The sequence below is a fragment of the Phalangium opilio genome, unplaced genomic scaffold, assembly GCF_054372755.1.
Source record: "Phalangium opilio isolate 3A_F unplaced genomic scaffold, DU_Popi_V2 ptg000113l_1, whole genome shotgun sequence".
NCBI classification, from domain to species: Eukaryota; Metazoa; Arthropoda; class Arachnida; order Opiliones; family Phalangiidae; genus Phalangium; species Phalangium opilio.
Window position 1 is genome coordinate 2,968,573 of NW_028324209.1, and position 15,961 is coordinate 2,984,533.

At 34.5% G+C, this 15,961-nt stretch overlaps 3 protein-coding genes across 4 annotated transcripts; 2 read left to right on the plus strand and 1 right to left on the minus strand.

The window, feature by feature from the left end:
• Positions 1-27: 27 nt before the first annotated feature.
• On the minus strand, positions 28-1,756 carry LOC149623323 (protein TEX261). Its single transcript, XM_089853114.1, has 5 exons — positions 1,549-1,756; positions 1,391-1,470; positions 1,164-1,317; positions 921-1,103; positions 28-859 (listed from the first exon to the last, which is right to left on the minus strand). Exons 1-5 carry the CDS (start codon positions 1,616-1,618, stop codon positions 738-740), a joined length of 609 nt encoding a protein of 202 aa, XP_089709240.1. The 5' UTR covers positions 1,619-1,756; the 3' UTR covers positions 28-737.
• A 123-nt stretch (positions 1,757-1,879) lies between these two features.
• LOC149623324 (putative lipid scramblase CLPTM1) lies at positions 1,880-6,925 on the plus strand. Of its 2 annotated transcripts, XM_089853084.1 has the most exons (12): positions 1,882-2,101; positions 2,253-2,459; positions 2,537-2,692; positions 2,766-2,883; positions 2,949-3,034; positions 3,099-3,222; positions 3,587-3,689; positions 3,764-4,002; positions 4,079-4,365; positions 4,446-4,581; positions 5,167-5,334; positions 5,418-6,925. In XM_089853084.1, exons 1-12 carry the CDS (start codon positions 2,012-2,014, stop codon positions 5,606-5,608), a joined length of 1,905 nt encoding a protein of 634 aa, XP_089709210.1. In that variant the 5' UTR covers positions 1,882-2,011; the 3' UTR covers positions 5,609-6,925. The 2 variants fall into 2 exon arrangements, with proteins under 2 accessions (XP_089709211.1, XP_089709210.1); XM_089853085.1 differs by lacking the exons at positions 4,446-4,581; positions 5,418-6,925 and having other exon boundaries at positions 1,880-2,101; positions 5,167-5,320.
• A 2,939-nt stretch (positions 6,926-9,864) lies between these two features.
• LOC149623325 (uncharacterized) lies at positions 9,865-12,924 on the plus strand. Its single transcript, XM_089852426.1, has 4 exons — positions 9,865-10,346; positions 11,235-11,449; positions 11,512-11,611; positions 11,881-12,924. The coding sequence occupies exons 1-4, from the start codon at positions 10,335-10,337 to the stop codon at positions 12,397-12,399; spliced, it is 846 nt and encodes a 281-aa protein (XP_089708552.1). The 5' UTR covers positions 9,865-10,334; the 3' UTR covers positions 12,400-12,924.
• The last annotated feature ends 3,037 nt before the right edge of the window (positions 12,925-15,961 follow it).

The following is a 15,961-nucleotide window of genomic DNA, read 5'->3' on the forward strand; positions in this document are numbered from 1 at the left end:
TATTGTTTGAAAAAAAAATCTCGGCACTCAATTTTGAAATTTTATTTCTCAGGCAAAAACATTTCACAATCCTTTTAAATATTAAATTATTTCAACGCTATTCAAGATACAGGTAAGATTAATTTCTGCCCAAAATAGCTGTCATTTTTGTCTCCCGCTTCATCAATTACTGATTAAGGCCAGGTCATTGAGTTGAGAAAATTACCACTAGTGGCCTTTCATCCACAAGGATATAGACCAAATGAACTTTATCACGCGCTTGTGGCGCCATCCCGGTGCAAAAAAGGGAACTAAACGAAAAGGCGGGAAATTTGACGAATTTCAAGAATACATGTAAATGGCCGAAATTCAAGTTCGTTTTCTAGATGGCGACACCATCGTTTGGTGGCTGTCTGTCTGTCCCGTTGTTTTAAAAGTGTCCCCCGTTCACCCAATAGGCAGGTTAACGCAAAGGCCACTCTAGTGGTAATTTTCTCAACTCAATGTTAAGGGTATTACAGAATGACGCCATTTTGAGGGTTGAAATTATTCTATTATTTTTTTTAACATCTACTCTAGAATTGATTCAGCCAGCGGCAAACTTGGATGACTAGCTGCAATAAGTGATAATTAATCACTCGAGTTCATTTAATCACCAACTTATCATCATCATCAAAGGAAGGTTATTATTATTATTATTATTGTAATCTTTACGGTTTCAAGTTCAAGAATAATTAATTAAATTAAATTAATTTAATTTAAAAAGATTTTTTTAATCTCTGTGGCAATATGCTTTCTTTGGCAAAATTGAAAAAGGATAGTAAGCCGTAACGTTTCTTTCCCTTTCTAGAGAAATAATTAGTTACAACATCATTGTCATCTGAAATTAAGGTATTTTCATTAATGTTAGCGTTAGAAAGTATCATTTTGTTTAAATGTACCCGATATTAAAGGCCTATTCTCTGAAAATGTAGGAAGTACATTTTCATTAGCACTGAGAGAGATGAAGAATGAGAAAGGTACAATCCACAAGCATAAAGTAAAATACGCTAATATCTCCGAGAATGGATAATACACTGACGAAAAGTAGCTAAAGGCTAGATAGTGGTTGACAAAAACGAATACTAAAAGAATAGATGTAAAATTAATCTTTAACGAAGGTTGATTTAAATAAAAACGCTTACTGAGAGCTCCAATAAATGGCAATGATGTGACAATAAAAAAGGGAAATGTGCGTAGCAAAAGTAAATGAAGACCTTGGCTAATGAAACCGCAAATTAATAAAGTTAACGGCAGATCCTCAAAAATGAGAAGTCCAGTGTATAACCCAATATTGATCTATTGGCAATGATAAGATGTTGATTAGCTTTGGTGTTATACTTAACACATTTTCTCCACCATTAAAACGTACAAATATTAATATCTTGACTATTTTTCCTGTTAGAACTGTGTATTCTTCGACTAATTCAGCTACGTAATAAAGCCCAGCAGCTGAAAATTAAATAGTTTTATTGTAATCTTGTTGATCATTAAGCCTTTGTGATTAAAATAAGTGTATTTTCTTATTACCAACTGATAGGACTATAAATCCTAATTGTATTACGGTACTAAGCCAGCTCAACAAGTACAAGAACCACATTTTAATTTTAAGTGAAAAATTCTTTAGAGAGACTTTGTTTACATCATCATTTTTGGTCAAATTATTACGGCGACATCAAATAAATATCTCGGGACAGACGACAGACGGTGTCACAGTAGGCGAAATTTGCATAATTTGGCACCCCCCCCCCCAATCGGACGGATTACGCGCCTTACCCGGAAGACAACTATCAGGGGCAACAAGCACGTGAAGCCACGTGATTGGATGAAACTGCCACGGAAATCGAAGGTTTCCGGAGCATTGCGCAAGCTTTTCCTTTCGGCTTTCTTTCATCACACTAGTTCGGTCTCGTACCAATGGCGTCGTGGTTCGAGTGGTATTAAAACTTTATTGAGAATATTAAAAATTTAATTAAAATACTAAACTTTAATAATGTCGAGTGATTCTAACGAAATGAGCACTGATCTGGTAGCGGCGAATAATTCCGAGGAAGTTATCTCCCAAGAAAACGCCAATGGAGAGGTAAGCCTTAGCCTTTTTTTTTTGGCATGAATTCACAATTCCAACTTTTTCCCAAGTTCCCATGGCCTACTTCGCGACATTTGAAACATTTCTCCATCAGTGAGGAATTAATGTACGTGTTGTCAACGGTTAAAACTGTATTTCTATATAGGCTCCGCAAGTGCAACAGCCTCAACCCGCGCAAACCTCTTACTTTGGCATTGCTAAAGGTTTAATGGTGAGAGCGGTGATCATTTACTTCATAAGCAGTTTCTTCTCAAAATCATCAAGTAACAATCAAGCGACCCAAAACGCTAGTGGACAACCAGCTGTTGCTGTTAAAGGCTCTGCTAATATCTATAACAATGGAACTATTATGGTTTGCTATTGAAACAAAATTTTACCCCCCCCCAACAACATTTAAGTGAAAGTTATTTATTTGTTTACGCGTTATAGGATGTATATTTCTACCTATCTGAAGATGAACTTTCAGTTGACTTTGATCAGAAAAACTTGGTCTGGCATATCCCTAATGTAGTTTACGGAGATTGGTACGGGGGACCTAATGGAGATAGCAGTTATACTCTCGATACGACTATTGATATCCCACTGGTAAAAACTGTTTTACAAATATTCATCATTTGAGATAAAAATAGATCTAACCCTGGCTTGTTAATAATAATAGAATGTACAAAACAATGGAAGTCTTTGGGGTCATGTTTTTTTTGTGAAAAGTGGAATGTCACCTAATCCTTTAGATAAGGGAAGATATTCTTACACCCACACTGTTCACAAATATAAACGTAATACATTTCTCTTAATTATTATGTCTTTTCATTGATAAACTAACACTCTTTTAATTGGTTAGGCTTAAATCGGTTTAAGAAGAGACATTTTACCAAAACACACAACCTGTTAACTGGAGAAACATCCGCTTCGGCTGAAGATATTGCTGTAATTTTAATTTTAAACCCTTATAAACATTTCAAACGGGTTTATTTTAAATTTTCTCTTTTAGAAATTGCAAGATAAAATGAAATCTGTTGAGATTCTGTCTCATTGGCATCCAAATTTAACAATAAACATTGTTGATGACCACACACCTTGGACCAGAGGTCACGTACCTCCACCTTTAGATGAATGTAAGAAAATTACAACCAAATCAATGAATATCAGGGGTGTGCGAGTACTCGTTAGTGTTTAATTGATCACTAACAATCTTTCTGAACTAGTTAGATGTTAGATAATTGAACATCTTCGTTATTTTCACGAAATTTACAAAACTACTACTTGACAAGTCAATATTTGAGACTCGATAATTACTCGAAAGAACCAAAATTGACCTATCTAAATACTCGATACTTGAAAGTATTTTTGATAGATACTCAACTCGATACTCGATAAGAAATTAATTTTGATACTCGGACTCGGCTCGAAACCGAAAAAACGGGACTCGCACACCACTGATGAATATAGATAATAAAATTGATAATTTGAATTTTTTAGACATTGAATTTGAACCAACAACTGGGAAATACTTTCCCATAGTCTACTTTAATGATTATTGGAATCTTTTGAGAGATTATACTCCAATTAATACAACAACAAAGTAATGTGACGGCATTTTCCTCTTATCAATCAATTCTGGAACTTTTTAATTTATTTATTTAATTTTATTTACAGAACTTTGCCAATTAGTTTAACTTTCCAACCTCTTTCCTTATTCCGTTGGCAATTATATTCGGCTCAGGCCATGAGAGCCAGATGGACATCGTTTTTAGGACAAGATTTAATGCAGGAATCTGATGATGAACAAGACTCTCTAAAAGAAGCCTTACTCGAAACATCACCCTACTTATTAGGCTTAACATTTGTTATATCCATTGTCCATAGTGTCTTTGAGTTTCTGGCCTTCAAGAATGGTAAGATAGTCGTAATAAGATGCCATTAAATCGGGGATGGATTAATTATAAAAATTAATTCATCTTTAAATAACAGATATTCAATTTTGGAAAAATCGCAAATCACTGGAAGGCCTTTCAGTTCGTTCAGTTTTCTTCAATGTTTTCCAGTCCTTAATCGTTCTTCTGTACATTTTGGATAATGATACAAACATGATGGTTCGGATATCCGTCTTTGTTGGTTTGCTAATTGAGTTTTGGAAGATTCATAAAGTTCTCAACATTCAAATTGATCGGGAAGATAAAATATTTGGACTTATTCCCAAAGTTAGATTCTCTGAAAAGAGCTCTTACGTCGATTCACCAACTAAACAATATGACATGGTAAGATCTCGTTAATTTATGGGTATTTATTTATTTTTTGGTGGATTGATTTGATTTGGGGATTCCATTCTTCTCTCTAGATGGCCTTTAGGTACCTTTCTTGGGTTTTATATCCTCTATTGGTAGCCTACGCTATCTATTCCATGATCTATCACGAACATAAGGGCTGGTATTCCTTTGTTTTGTCTATGTTATACGGGTTCCTTCTTACTTTTGGTAAGAACTCCTTTTTTTCATCAAATATTGAAAACTTAAAGGGAGGGTGAAGTGATTTTTTTATTGATTCTTCTACTAATTATAAGACCAGTCTGCATAGTGAAACATCCAGGAAACACAGTCTCCGAATGATTTTAAAATTCAAATTAGGTTCAGATTTTAAGGATAATTTTAAACAAGGACCTCTGACCAATCGCGTAACGCCCTGCCTTTTTGTTAACAAATTTCTCGTGGCACGCTCCATGTCTCGCGCCACGATTGTCATGACGCGCGCCTAATTTTATCAAGTCTCGTGATAAATTTCATTCTACACGGAACATGCGTGCCACGAGAATTTTGTTAACAGAAAGGCAGGGCGTTACGCGATTGGTCGGAGGTCCTTATTTAAAATTATCCTTAAAATCGGAACCTAATTTGAATTTTAAAATCATTCGGAGTTGCTATTTCCTGAATGTTTCACTATGCAGACTGCTCTTAAGATTGGTAGAAGAATCGATAAAAAAATCACTTGATTTTCCACTTCACCCTCCCTAAATTTAAACGTGGAAAGTTTCCTTAAGCCTTGGCCATATTTTATTTCCAAAGGTTTTATTATGATGACGCCTCAATTATTTATTAATTATAAATTGAAATCTGTCGCTCATTTGCCATGGAGAATGTTAACGTATAAGTTTCTCAACACTTTCATTGATGATATATTTGCCTTTGTCATTAAAATGCCAACCATGTATCGTCTCGGTTGCTTTAGAGATGGTAACTATATTCTAAATCTTCTTTCTTTTGCCTCTGGAAATAATTAATTCATTATTATCATCGTTTAATCATTAATCTTTTAGACATTATCTTCTTAATATTCCTGTACCAACGCTGGATCTATAGAGTTGATCTTAAAAGAGTCAATGAATTTGGATACAGCGGAGAAAAAGAGGGGGAAGAGGATGTTCCCCAAACATCAGAGGTCCAAAATGAACAAATGGCTGCTATTTCTAATGGAGTTTCAAAACCAACCGACAAGAAAAACGATTAACGTAATAAGTGTTTTAAATTTAATAGGTTCAGCAAAATTGTCGGGATTTCCGATTTGGAGAAAAAAAAAAGAGCTATTTGTCAGCTTTGTATTTATTTCTTTAGTACCTACCGCTGGCTGATAACTTTTTTTGTCCTTTAGTTTGTGTAAATATGAATTCCCAGAAAAAGTTCTATCTTTCTTCGTAATAATTAATTTTAGTTCAAAATAGATTCTGAGGAATTAATTATTAGTTCCTTATTAGATTTTAGGCACACTTCAACCAAGACCACCCACTATCCATTTTCCGCTCAGCACAGTCTCTTAAACATTAAAACATAATCGGATGCCAATTTTGTATTGTATTTTTACAAATTTCTTTAAATATATAATACAGGAAGGAGAAGTCGGAAACATTTTTGATATAATTTTTATCATAGCCTAATGTGAAAACCTAAAACACTTGTATAATCATCGTTTGAAAATCGCGGGAAATTTTTATTTAAGCCTATAGACAGAGGGCAGGGTTTAATTGACCAATTGCGCCTGCGTGGTTATATTTTAGGCCTGACGTCACATACCAGTGGTCTGCCATTTTTAATAGTTCGCGCTCCACTCCGCTTTTGGTCAACTGTGTAATTTTACGACGCGATTTCAGTGTTACCCTTAATTATGATTACCAATTACCCCAACAGCGAAAATAATACTAATGGTAAGTTAATTTAACTTAATATAAGCGCGATACTTGATATTTAAGTGTAGTAATTTAGTAGTCTGATTAAAAGTGTTTACGCGGTAAGCCTTGGTCATACAAATTGGCCTTATTTGGATTTGGGGGTTGTAGAGTCATTTGACTCCCGCCTTAATTACGTTAATTATGATTTTAATTGTTAATTGGGAAGGGAAACCGTAACGTAAATTCGTAGTCCAAATCGTGGTGGTAAGTGGAAAATTAAGTTGAACAACTTATACTGACACCAGCACAGTTGTAAAGATTAAAGCGTTGCTAAGCCTATTTGTCATCATAATGGGCCTTGGCAAGTTGAAAAAGAAATTGTAATAGTTGTCTATGCCAATACGCCACAATTAAATAATTAATTTTAAGGCTTTTACCAAACTTTTAAGACATAATTTGTTACATTAATTAGGTTTTTATTCCGTAATCTAGTCGTACAACCCTCCTCCTTCCAAAATACTATAATTTCGAGCAATAATTAAGCCTATATTGTAAACCATGAATTGTTGAAATCAAATTCTGTATGGTAAAACCAAACCAATTTTTTGTAACCATCTGATGGTGGAATCAAAAAGATTAAAAAAGTAACGTTAATGTGAAAATATCTCTGGCTTGAAACTTGTTGGGGGAAATTTTTCTCATACTCAAATTTAAGGGAAACGGGGGCACTGGGGCTTGAATCACCAGGAAAAAACAAACCCCTTGATGTATCAATTAAGAAACATACTTCCCTCCTTCCAAACAAGTAATTAGTTTAAGAAAACATCATTAGCAAATTACGTCTGTCTGTCTGTCAATAACAAAAGACCTGACTAATGAAGAAACACTTTCAATTTCATAATTTAATTAACGCGCGCATTTTGGTTTCGCCTTTTTTAGAGTTAGGCCTAGCTTCGGGGCGTTTTCGCCTTAAGACAAAAATAACACTTTCGCTACAAATTTACAAAGTTTTTTTCTTTCTTAAAAAGTTTTTCCTAACTTCTCAAGTGAAAACAAGGGAGCTATATTTAAACTTATTGTTTGAAAGCAGAGGCTATTTTCGCCCTCCGGAGGGGGGGGGGTTAAGTGGGAGTAGACACGTTGCCTTTAAAACAATTGAAAATTTGAAACTCGAGATTCACGGGAGTCCACTCCTTAATGTCAAAAATGTTTCTAAAAGAGTGAAATGCCACTTGAAAAACATTTTTTTGGGGAGGAAATTTTTTATGATGTTTTCTGATATCTTTTGACTGAAGCTACGTGTTTTCTTTTATCTTATGGAAGATGTTGTCCCGAATTTCTAAGCTAAGTATAATCAGACAAGGCGTAGTCCCCTGGGGTCAAATATTTTTGTTATACAGGTAATCAAAGTTAGATTAAAGCTTTTCCTTTCTTCTTTCTTTTGGGGTAATTTAAGATTTTGAAAAGTTTGAAAGGCGGAAGGAATCTATGACGTTATGTCATCTTAAGAATCAAATTAGGACTACGTAATGATTGATTTTTGTGTATTTCGAAATTTTCGAGAATGGATTTGGCATAGTTTTTTTAGATTTGTTGTAACTTTTAATTATTTCCCGTTTAATACGTTATTTTTAATTTTAACCTGGATTAATTAAATTGAATAATCAAGGGTCCTAAGAATATTTAAAAATTAAAACTTCATATCGCCCTATTGGGTTCGCAAGTATGTTGGTCCCAACTTCGCTATAAAAGGTATATATATATATATTTATTATTTCGCAACTGAAATCTCGTAAACTTCGAAAAAGGTTAGGTTAATCGAGGACTTAATTATTTCCGAGATTAAGGTTAAGATCTCTCGAATCTTGAGCTAAATAATGATAATACAGTATTATAAACCCTATTCTTTTGTTACAAATAAGTTCACGAAAATCAATTATTAATTTTGAAAGACATTTAGAAGGCACGATTAAGAAAATAATATGTTATTTGTATCCGTTATAAATATTCCACGTTTGTCACAATATATTTTCCCATTTCTCAAGAAATTCCGCAAGAAATATTTTAGAGGGAGGAGGAGGGGTAAGGTAAATGTTTAATTTTAATTAATTAGCGTCTTAGTTAGGCATCCTTACCTGGTTTCTCCTTTTAGTATCGCGACCTTGTTTAAGAATTTAGCTTCTTACAAGGAAATCGTACCATATTTCCGCGCTATTGAAATGAAAATTATTTTTCTTTAGTTTCCCTTTTAGTTTTTTTGTGGGCTCCACGTGGGGTTCGTAAATAGGGAATCTCATCTCAATTTCCCGACAAAAATTGGCCGTCCTTTTCGAGATTAAACTAATCTTTAATCTTATCCAAGAACATTTAATTGTTTAACCATCCTAATTTGAGACTCGTTATTTTTAATTCGGTTTAGATTTTTATTACGATAAGAACCAAGCGTATTTTCACGGTTCCCCCATCTAAATTTTATTTATACGCCTGTCTATCTCGGTACCATTATTTTCAAAAGGTTTAATCTCCATGTGACAGAATACCTTTTGTTTAGAAATAATACCCGTATTAATTGGTCTTTTTTCGGACTCTTGATTTTATACAATAGTATAACCCAAGGAATACATAGCTTTCTTTTACTTGGAATGTTAAAGATTACAAGTAGAAGAAGTCTATGTATTTCTGGTAACACCTGCTCCAAAACCATTTTAAAAACGAAAGTGTTGCTATTATCATAATATTTGAATAATCATGGATAATGAATTTAGATTATAAAGTTCGTTTTGCTAATTTTTACTTTCTCTCGGAGCCTATATAGGCAAGCTATTTTTATTTTTGTGCACAAGCGTTCTGGGAGAGCGTTGATCTCATTTGATTTCAGAAATTATAATTTGTTATTCCAGGCTTATATTATTGATGTATCCTTCCTTGTAAGAACTATAACTACACTTAAGACTCGGGGTAGAATATAGTCTTACTTATGATAAAAGTATTACTTTTAAAAATGACGTATTCTACGCGTCCTACAGGGAGCCCAGCGATCCTATAATTCCCATAAAGTCCTACATTTTTGAACCTGTCCTATATTATCCTATAATTTTATGAAAGGTCCTATAATATCCTATATTTTTGACTTTGTCGAAGTTTTCGTATACTTTATCAAAATTTAGCTCTTTTATCGATATCACATTTGACTAGACACCGAAATTGCTTCACTGGCTCAATGTTTTATTTTAATTAAGTTCCTCTTTTTAAAGTTAAATCCAATTTGTAATTTATTTGAGATATTTCTACATAATTTAAGCCAACATAGTACTATTTAATAATTTAAGTTATTAAAGAACCCAGGTTCAAATAACGAAACAGTTCATAAATACGGCTCATCTAAAATTGCCTTAAGAAAATAAGCACAGGGCCTCGAGTATTTAGATAGCTCCTTAAATATTGACCTAGGCCCTATAAATAAATAGATTAAATCTAAAATATTATAAATTAAATTTAGAATCAAAATACGCAAATTTCGACACAGATTTTTATTAAATCCTACCAAAATAACGTTAAAAAAATTAGTAACACGCTTAAATAAATACATTTTAGAATTTAAGTCGACTCGGGCGCGTATTTGGTGTATTAAATTACTAATAAACCCCTACTAAAAATAATCTAGAACTGTTTCTCAGCTGGAAATAATTTGGCGGGGAGGCGCCGCGCCTTTTTCCTATCATCCTATATACACTTTTAATAACCACTCGTATCCGAGTTTTTAAAAAAAACAGAGAATTTAATCGTCTTCTTCCCCACGATGTTGCGCCCTAATTTTCGGGGGAGGGTTGAAATTACCCGCGTTATTACGGTAAACTTCTCTCTCTCGAGACAGTTAAGTCAAGGGGTTACGGTACTATAAACCGATCTTATACCATCAAGGGGGGTGGGGTTACCCAGACCCGAAAACGAGGGCAATTGAAATTAGTATATAAGCTATGACTTTCTCATTTTGGACTCAGAGTGAAAGTGACATTAGACTTCCAAACATCCTCTCATATATTCCTTAAGAAGTTTTCTTACTATCCCAAAATGTTCGTCAAGGTAATGTTGAGGATTTAATCTTTTAAGTGTGGTTAGATCTATAGTCGGTTTTCGCCTTGGAATAAGCTCTAATAACGGCGGAGAAAAGGACTCGATTGCCATAGAAACCGCGTTAATTTCGTGACATTTTTCGTAGCAAACCTTTTAATTTCGCGCCATTTTCAAAGAAATGCCTTTTAATTTTGCGCCATTTTCATAAAAACGCGTGTTAATTCGCGCCAAATTTCTCGTGGTTCTTATGAAACGATTCTCAAACGTGTGGATCTTCATACTTTGGTCACGTGATACTGTTAGTTAAAACTTCAATAATAGTTGAAGTGTAAATATGTGTCTTCACCCGAGATATATAATGGATTTCTAATTTTATCACGTGGCAAAAGTGTTAAGTGTGATCTATACGTTGACGTTCAATATTATTGGATGAATTAATTATACCACGAGATAAATAATTTTAAATTCTAGATTTGTTTTAGCTATGCGGACAAATTCTTTCAGTTTAGGTGTAAATTATTCCACCAAGTTAATTTCGAGGAAAAATTTATATATTTTATCCGTGAGAACGGGACCCTTTCTGAATTACAATACTATGTTTATGGTTTAGTCGCCACGGGCAAAAATTCACGGTTATCGAACTTGAAAAGTGAGAAAAGCTTAAATTATATAATTTTTATTTTGACATAACGGTTGCTTTCTATTGATGGAATTCGAGTTGAATAATCTCTTCAAAATCATAACTAGTGTAAAATTTATTGTTAGCAAAAATTATCCCCCAAAGCGTTTAGATTTTTGGGTCGAAAATGTAAAAATATTTATTCCGAGGTCAAAACCGCACTACGCGTCTTAAATGAAGCGTAGAGTTTTAAAATTGATGGGTAAAATTATCTTCAGTGCCTCATCGTCTGTGTCTTGGCCACCCTTGCCCAAGCAGGACCACCGCTCGTTGGCGTCAGGTACGCAGCAGCCCCTACCTATGGCTACGCTCACCCTGCCCCCGTTTACGCCCAACCTCTAGCCCCGGCTTACGCCCACCCTGCCCCAGTTTATGCCCACCCTGCCCCAGTTTATGCCCAACCAACTTACGCGGTCCCCCAAGTGGGAATCAAGTAAGAATCATACCCGCTTTCGTTTGAAGAAGCGGCTTTGTTAATTTCTTGGAAATAATTAGGTACGCTGCCCCTGTACTTCAAGCCGCACCTGCCGCTCCAGTACTTGCGGCCGCACCTGTACCCGTAGCCACCGCTGTTAAAGTTGCCACACCTGTTGTGGTAAGTTGAATTAAGGGTTATGGAACAGTAATTGTTGAGGAGGGAATACTTATGTCACATAAAGACAACTGGGAAAGTGGTCCAGGTATTACCATGTTGTCTAAAGCTAGTTTAATGTACATGGTGGACGTAGACACTGACCCTACGTGACCTTGGACCAATCTAAATGAAATATCAACCCTTTACAACATTATTGTTCCAAATCTAACAAGCCCCTTCCATCAAACACCCAATCAAACCCTCAACGTTTAAAAATTCACCCATAAAAGCAACACGCTCCTCAACCCTACGACTTCGGATACAACCTCCAAACCGACGATGGTGGATCGTCTTTCCGTAGCGAAACCGGTGACGAACTTAACAACAAGAAGGGATCCTTCGGTTACACTAGCCCTGATGGAATTTACCGTCAAGTTGATTACATCGCTGACGCTGCTGGATTCAGAGCCACCATTCGTACTAACGAACAAGGAACAGCCAATCAAAACCCAGCTTCAGTCGCTGTCCTAGCCGAGGAATCCCCTATTAAAGTGGTCAAAACTGTTCCCGTTGTCAAAGCCGCCGTAGCCACTCCAGTATACGCTAGCGCGCCCGTAGTAAAGGCTGTGGCTCAGCCAGTCTACGCCGCACCGACTTACGCCGCCCCAGCTGTGGTTAGAACCCCAGTTTACGCCTCAGCGGCTGCCCCGGCTTTAGTTCGGGCACCCGCCCCAGTGTACGCTGCGCATCCTACTGTTTATGGAAGGCACGTTGCCGCAGTTGCACCATACGCTAGAGCGTACTACTAAATTGGACAAACCAACCTATAGTGACGTCACATGTGAAATTATACCAAATTGGTCTAATTTGATCCAATTTGAAAAAATCTCGGGGATACTTTTTAATGGACATTCAGGTTGCTTAGGCAAGTAAACGTACAGGCGGGAACGAAGAAGCTCCCTTGTCTGAATCGAATAGGTCTATGAGAAATTTAATTACTAAGTGATAATATTTTTTTTTGATATTCAGGGACTCGCGGTGGGTGATAAGATACTACTATATATTTTTTTAATTAATAAACCGCTCAATTAAAGTTAATTACGTTAATGATAAGCGCTTCAATGGGATTTAAGGGCCTTTGTATATATAACTCGTAACTCTTAATTCCTTAATCTCCCGTTCATACTTGCTCATTTTAATCGATTTTCTTCTTAATTGTAATTATCGCCTGGTTAGTCATACTCTCATTATGTATATTGTCCTAAATGGTGTAATGTTTTAATTTTTATAATTATGTAAAATTTTAAATTGACGGTGTAATGTTTTAATTTCATTTTTATTGCCAACTGAAAAATTTATTTATTTTTCAATATTTTTACATAATTCTGTATAAATTTTTTAAACAGAATTGAATACAAAATAATAAAATGGTTTTTTTAAAAATAGAATCGAATTTTTGGATTTTTTTCTTTTTTAAACTCTACCGATCGCTTATATTCTGTAATTCTCTTTTTGCTATCCTCAGTTGTAAGAATTTATTGAATATGTCCAATAATATTTACTGCATTTTTTACTACAAGATGAAATACTTAGCACTTAACAAATTGAAAACTTAATTGGACTTTTATAGGGTACCTTACCTCCTTAAAAACCTAAAGGGTGTACAAGCCGTTTGGGGGGTGGCTTGAGTTCAAAGGTCACCCCGTGCAATGTGGCAAAGACGCTTCGTAATTGTTTCAAATGCAATCAAACAATTTCTAGATGGGTTTTTATTACTTTAGAGTGAAACATTGCGAAATATATACTCTTGTAATATTCAAGGGTGGAATAGATAAATTCGGGACAGTACTTAATATTTTTGAGGAATCACGTCAAAATTGAGGTAACCAAAAAGTTTTCCGAACCATTAATGGAATATTAAGCTTAAGAGGAGGAGGAGGGTTTTAGCGTAGCTTCTGTTTTCAGATAGATTTCGTCACGTTTTTGAAAAGTAATATTAGAATACATTTTTTTTTGTTTAAAGCTCGTGAAATTCGGATAATCGTGGTGAACCCTTTTTTTTTTCTTTTTAATTTTTGAGTTCACTTGACTCTTCAGTTAATGCTTCCCTCGTTCCCTTACTCACTTTAGACCCGTAATCAAGTATCTTTTCATTCAACAAACGTACTAGATACGTGCTTATTGCTTTTAGGAAGTCGAATATGAAATATTAGACCTACGGAAGAGAATGGGGTTGAAAATATCTAATTTTTCTCTGAAGTTGTACGAAATGAATTTGCGTTTCCAGGAAATCTTATTCCTACTGTATTTTGTGTTAAAGGACGACTTCCATCGAAAAGGGTTCTAGCGAACTGAAAACCGAGTACCGAAACTAACAATGAAGCGACCATGCCCGCTGGGTCAAAAGTTGGAAGGGTTCTAGCTAACTGAAAGCCGTGCAATGTGGTTCTAGCGAACTGAAGATGAACAAATGAAATCCTTTCTCTCGAATTTTTGCTTTCTCCTGAAGGAAATTCTCTATTGTGTATCTTCAGTTCGCTAGAACCACATTGCAGGGCTTTCAGTTAGCTAGAACCCTTCCAACTTTTGACCCAGCGGGAATTCGAAAATCGGCACGGTCGCTCCATACTCGGTTTTCAGTTCGCTAGAACCATTTTCGATGGAAGTCGGCCTTTAAGAAATGTTTTAGAAAAGCTGTGACAATGTATTAATTTATGCATACGTAGTATCAGAAATTCATGATATAACCCTCCTTCGGAGGGTTATATCAAGAATTTCTGGTAGTATTTATACTTATTTACACTGGTATATTTGTTTTAGGTAACGAATTATCATACTGTATTTTGTGTTAGTTAGCTATAACAAAGTATTAGCTTATTATGCTATTCTGCTGTCTTTATCGTTTATTTATTTATTTGTTTGTTTCTTTTATTTGGATCAAGATTAAAAAGACGCCGACTTATTATAAATAAATTTAATAATTCTTTAAACATTGCAAACATCCAAATAATTTTTAAAAATAACTAATAATAAGCCTAGAGACAAAGGAAAAGTGTAAAAATACATAATTTAAACTACAAAAACTTCCGACTTTAATTATTTCTAATTAAAAATTAGTGGTATATCTCGGTTACCCAAGTGATTCCATATCTTTCCTGAATTATTGGCCCCCCAAGCAGGGGCTAAGATGTTAACATAATTTGCTCCATATTGAAAGTACCGATGTATGTGCAAGTAACAAATTTACAAATATCTAATTTATTATATAACGAATGGTATAAAATAATAAGAAATATGTTCGCCTATTAAAGATTTCGTCAGAATTCAGTTTTGTTTTTACGAAACTTTGACGAAAGAGGGATGACACCCCTGATATTTTATAATTAATATTAATAACGTTGAAGATACGAAGGTGCCATTACGTGTCTTAAAGTATAATCAATTTGTGGTATAATTTATTCTCATCTCTTCACGCGGAAGTAAGCTTACTTCCGACAAAGTTTAGCAATTTTGTGTTTTTTCTTCTGACTGAGATATTGTAATCAACAAGAATTAATTAGCGACCATTTCCTGTCATTTAAATTGGAAATTAACTACTGATTATTAATTCATCGGGGGATTAGGATTAACAGGGGTGCCATGTACAAGTCAGGAAATTTCAAATTGGAAGTCAAGGAATTTTCAAATCGTAATTTTAAAATTCAGGGAATTTCATGTTTAATTTTAATATGGAAGCATTAGCGTGAACTGATTTATTTATAACTTTATCATCTTTATGTTATACTAGTCATTTTTAATCACTCAACATTTTGACTTTTCCACAATTAAACGTGGAAATATTGGTTATGGAAAACCTGGAAATTCAGGAGATTTTGAAATGAAAAATCAGTTTGAACCCTGGTTAAACCTTTTGAAGTTCATGAATAATTTGAATCTATATTAAAATTACTTATCTTTTCATTCTCAAAATGTATTTTAAAATAACTGTTCGAGTTGTTTAGGTGTTGTGCAAAAAATAACACTCTAACCGAATCGCTTCTCATCGTTGATCTATAGCGAAATTATTTTTAGAAGATGGATTTTAGTAAAAAAACTATTTAAGAGAGAGAAAAGGTTTTGATATTTGAAGAGATGCGTTGAAAACCGTCAAAATGTTTTTTTTCCTTCAAAAATTTAAAGATTAAAAGGATTGAAAAAATTTATATCTATCAATCATACAGTAGTAATTGCTTATTTCTATAGAAGGAATTACTTGGTTAAATGCAATTGGTTATAATTAGGCAGTTTAATATTTCAATAGGTTGAAATTAACCTTCCAAAATTAAATGAAGGGAGACTGGAACGCTGATGCCTTTTAAAGTTATACGCGTT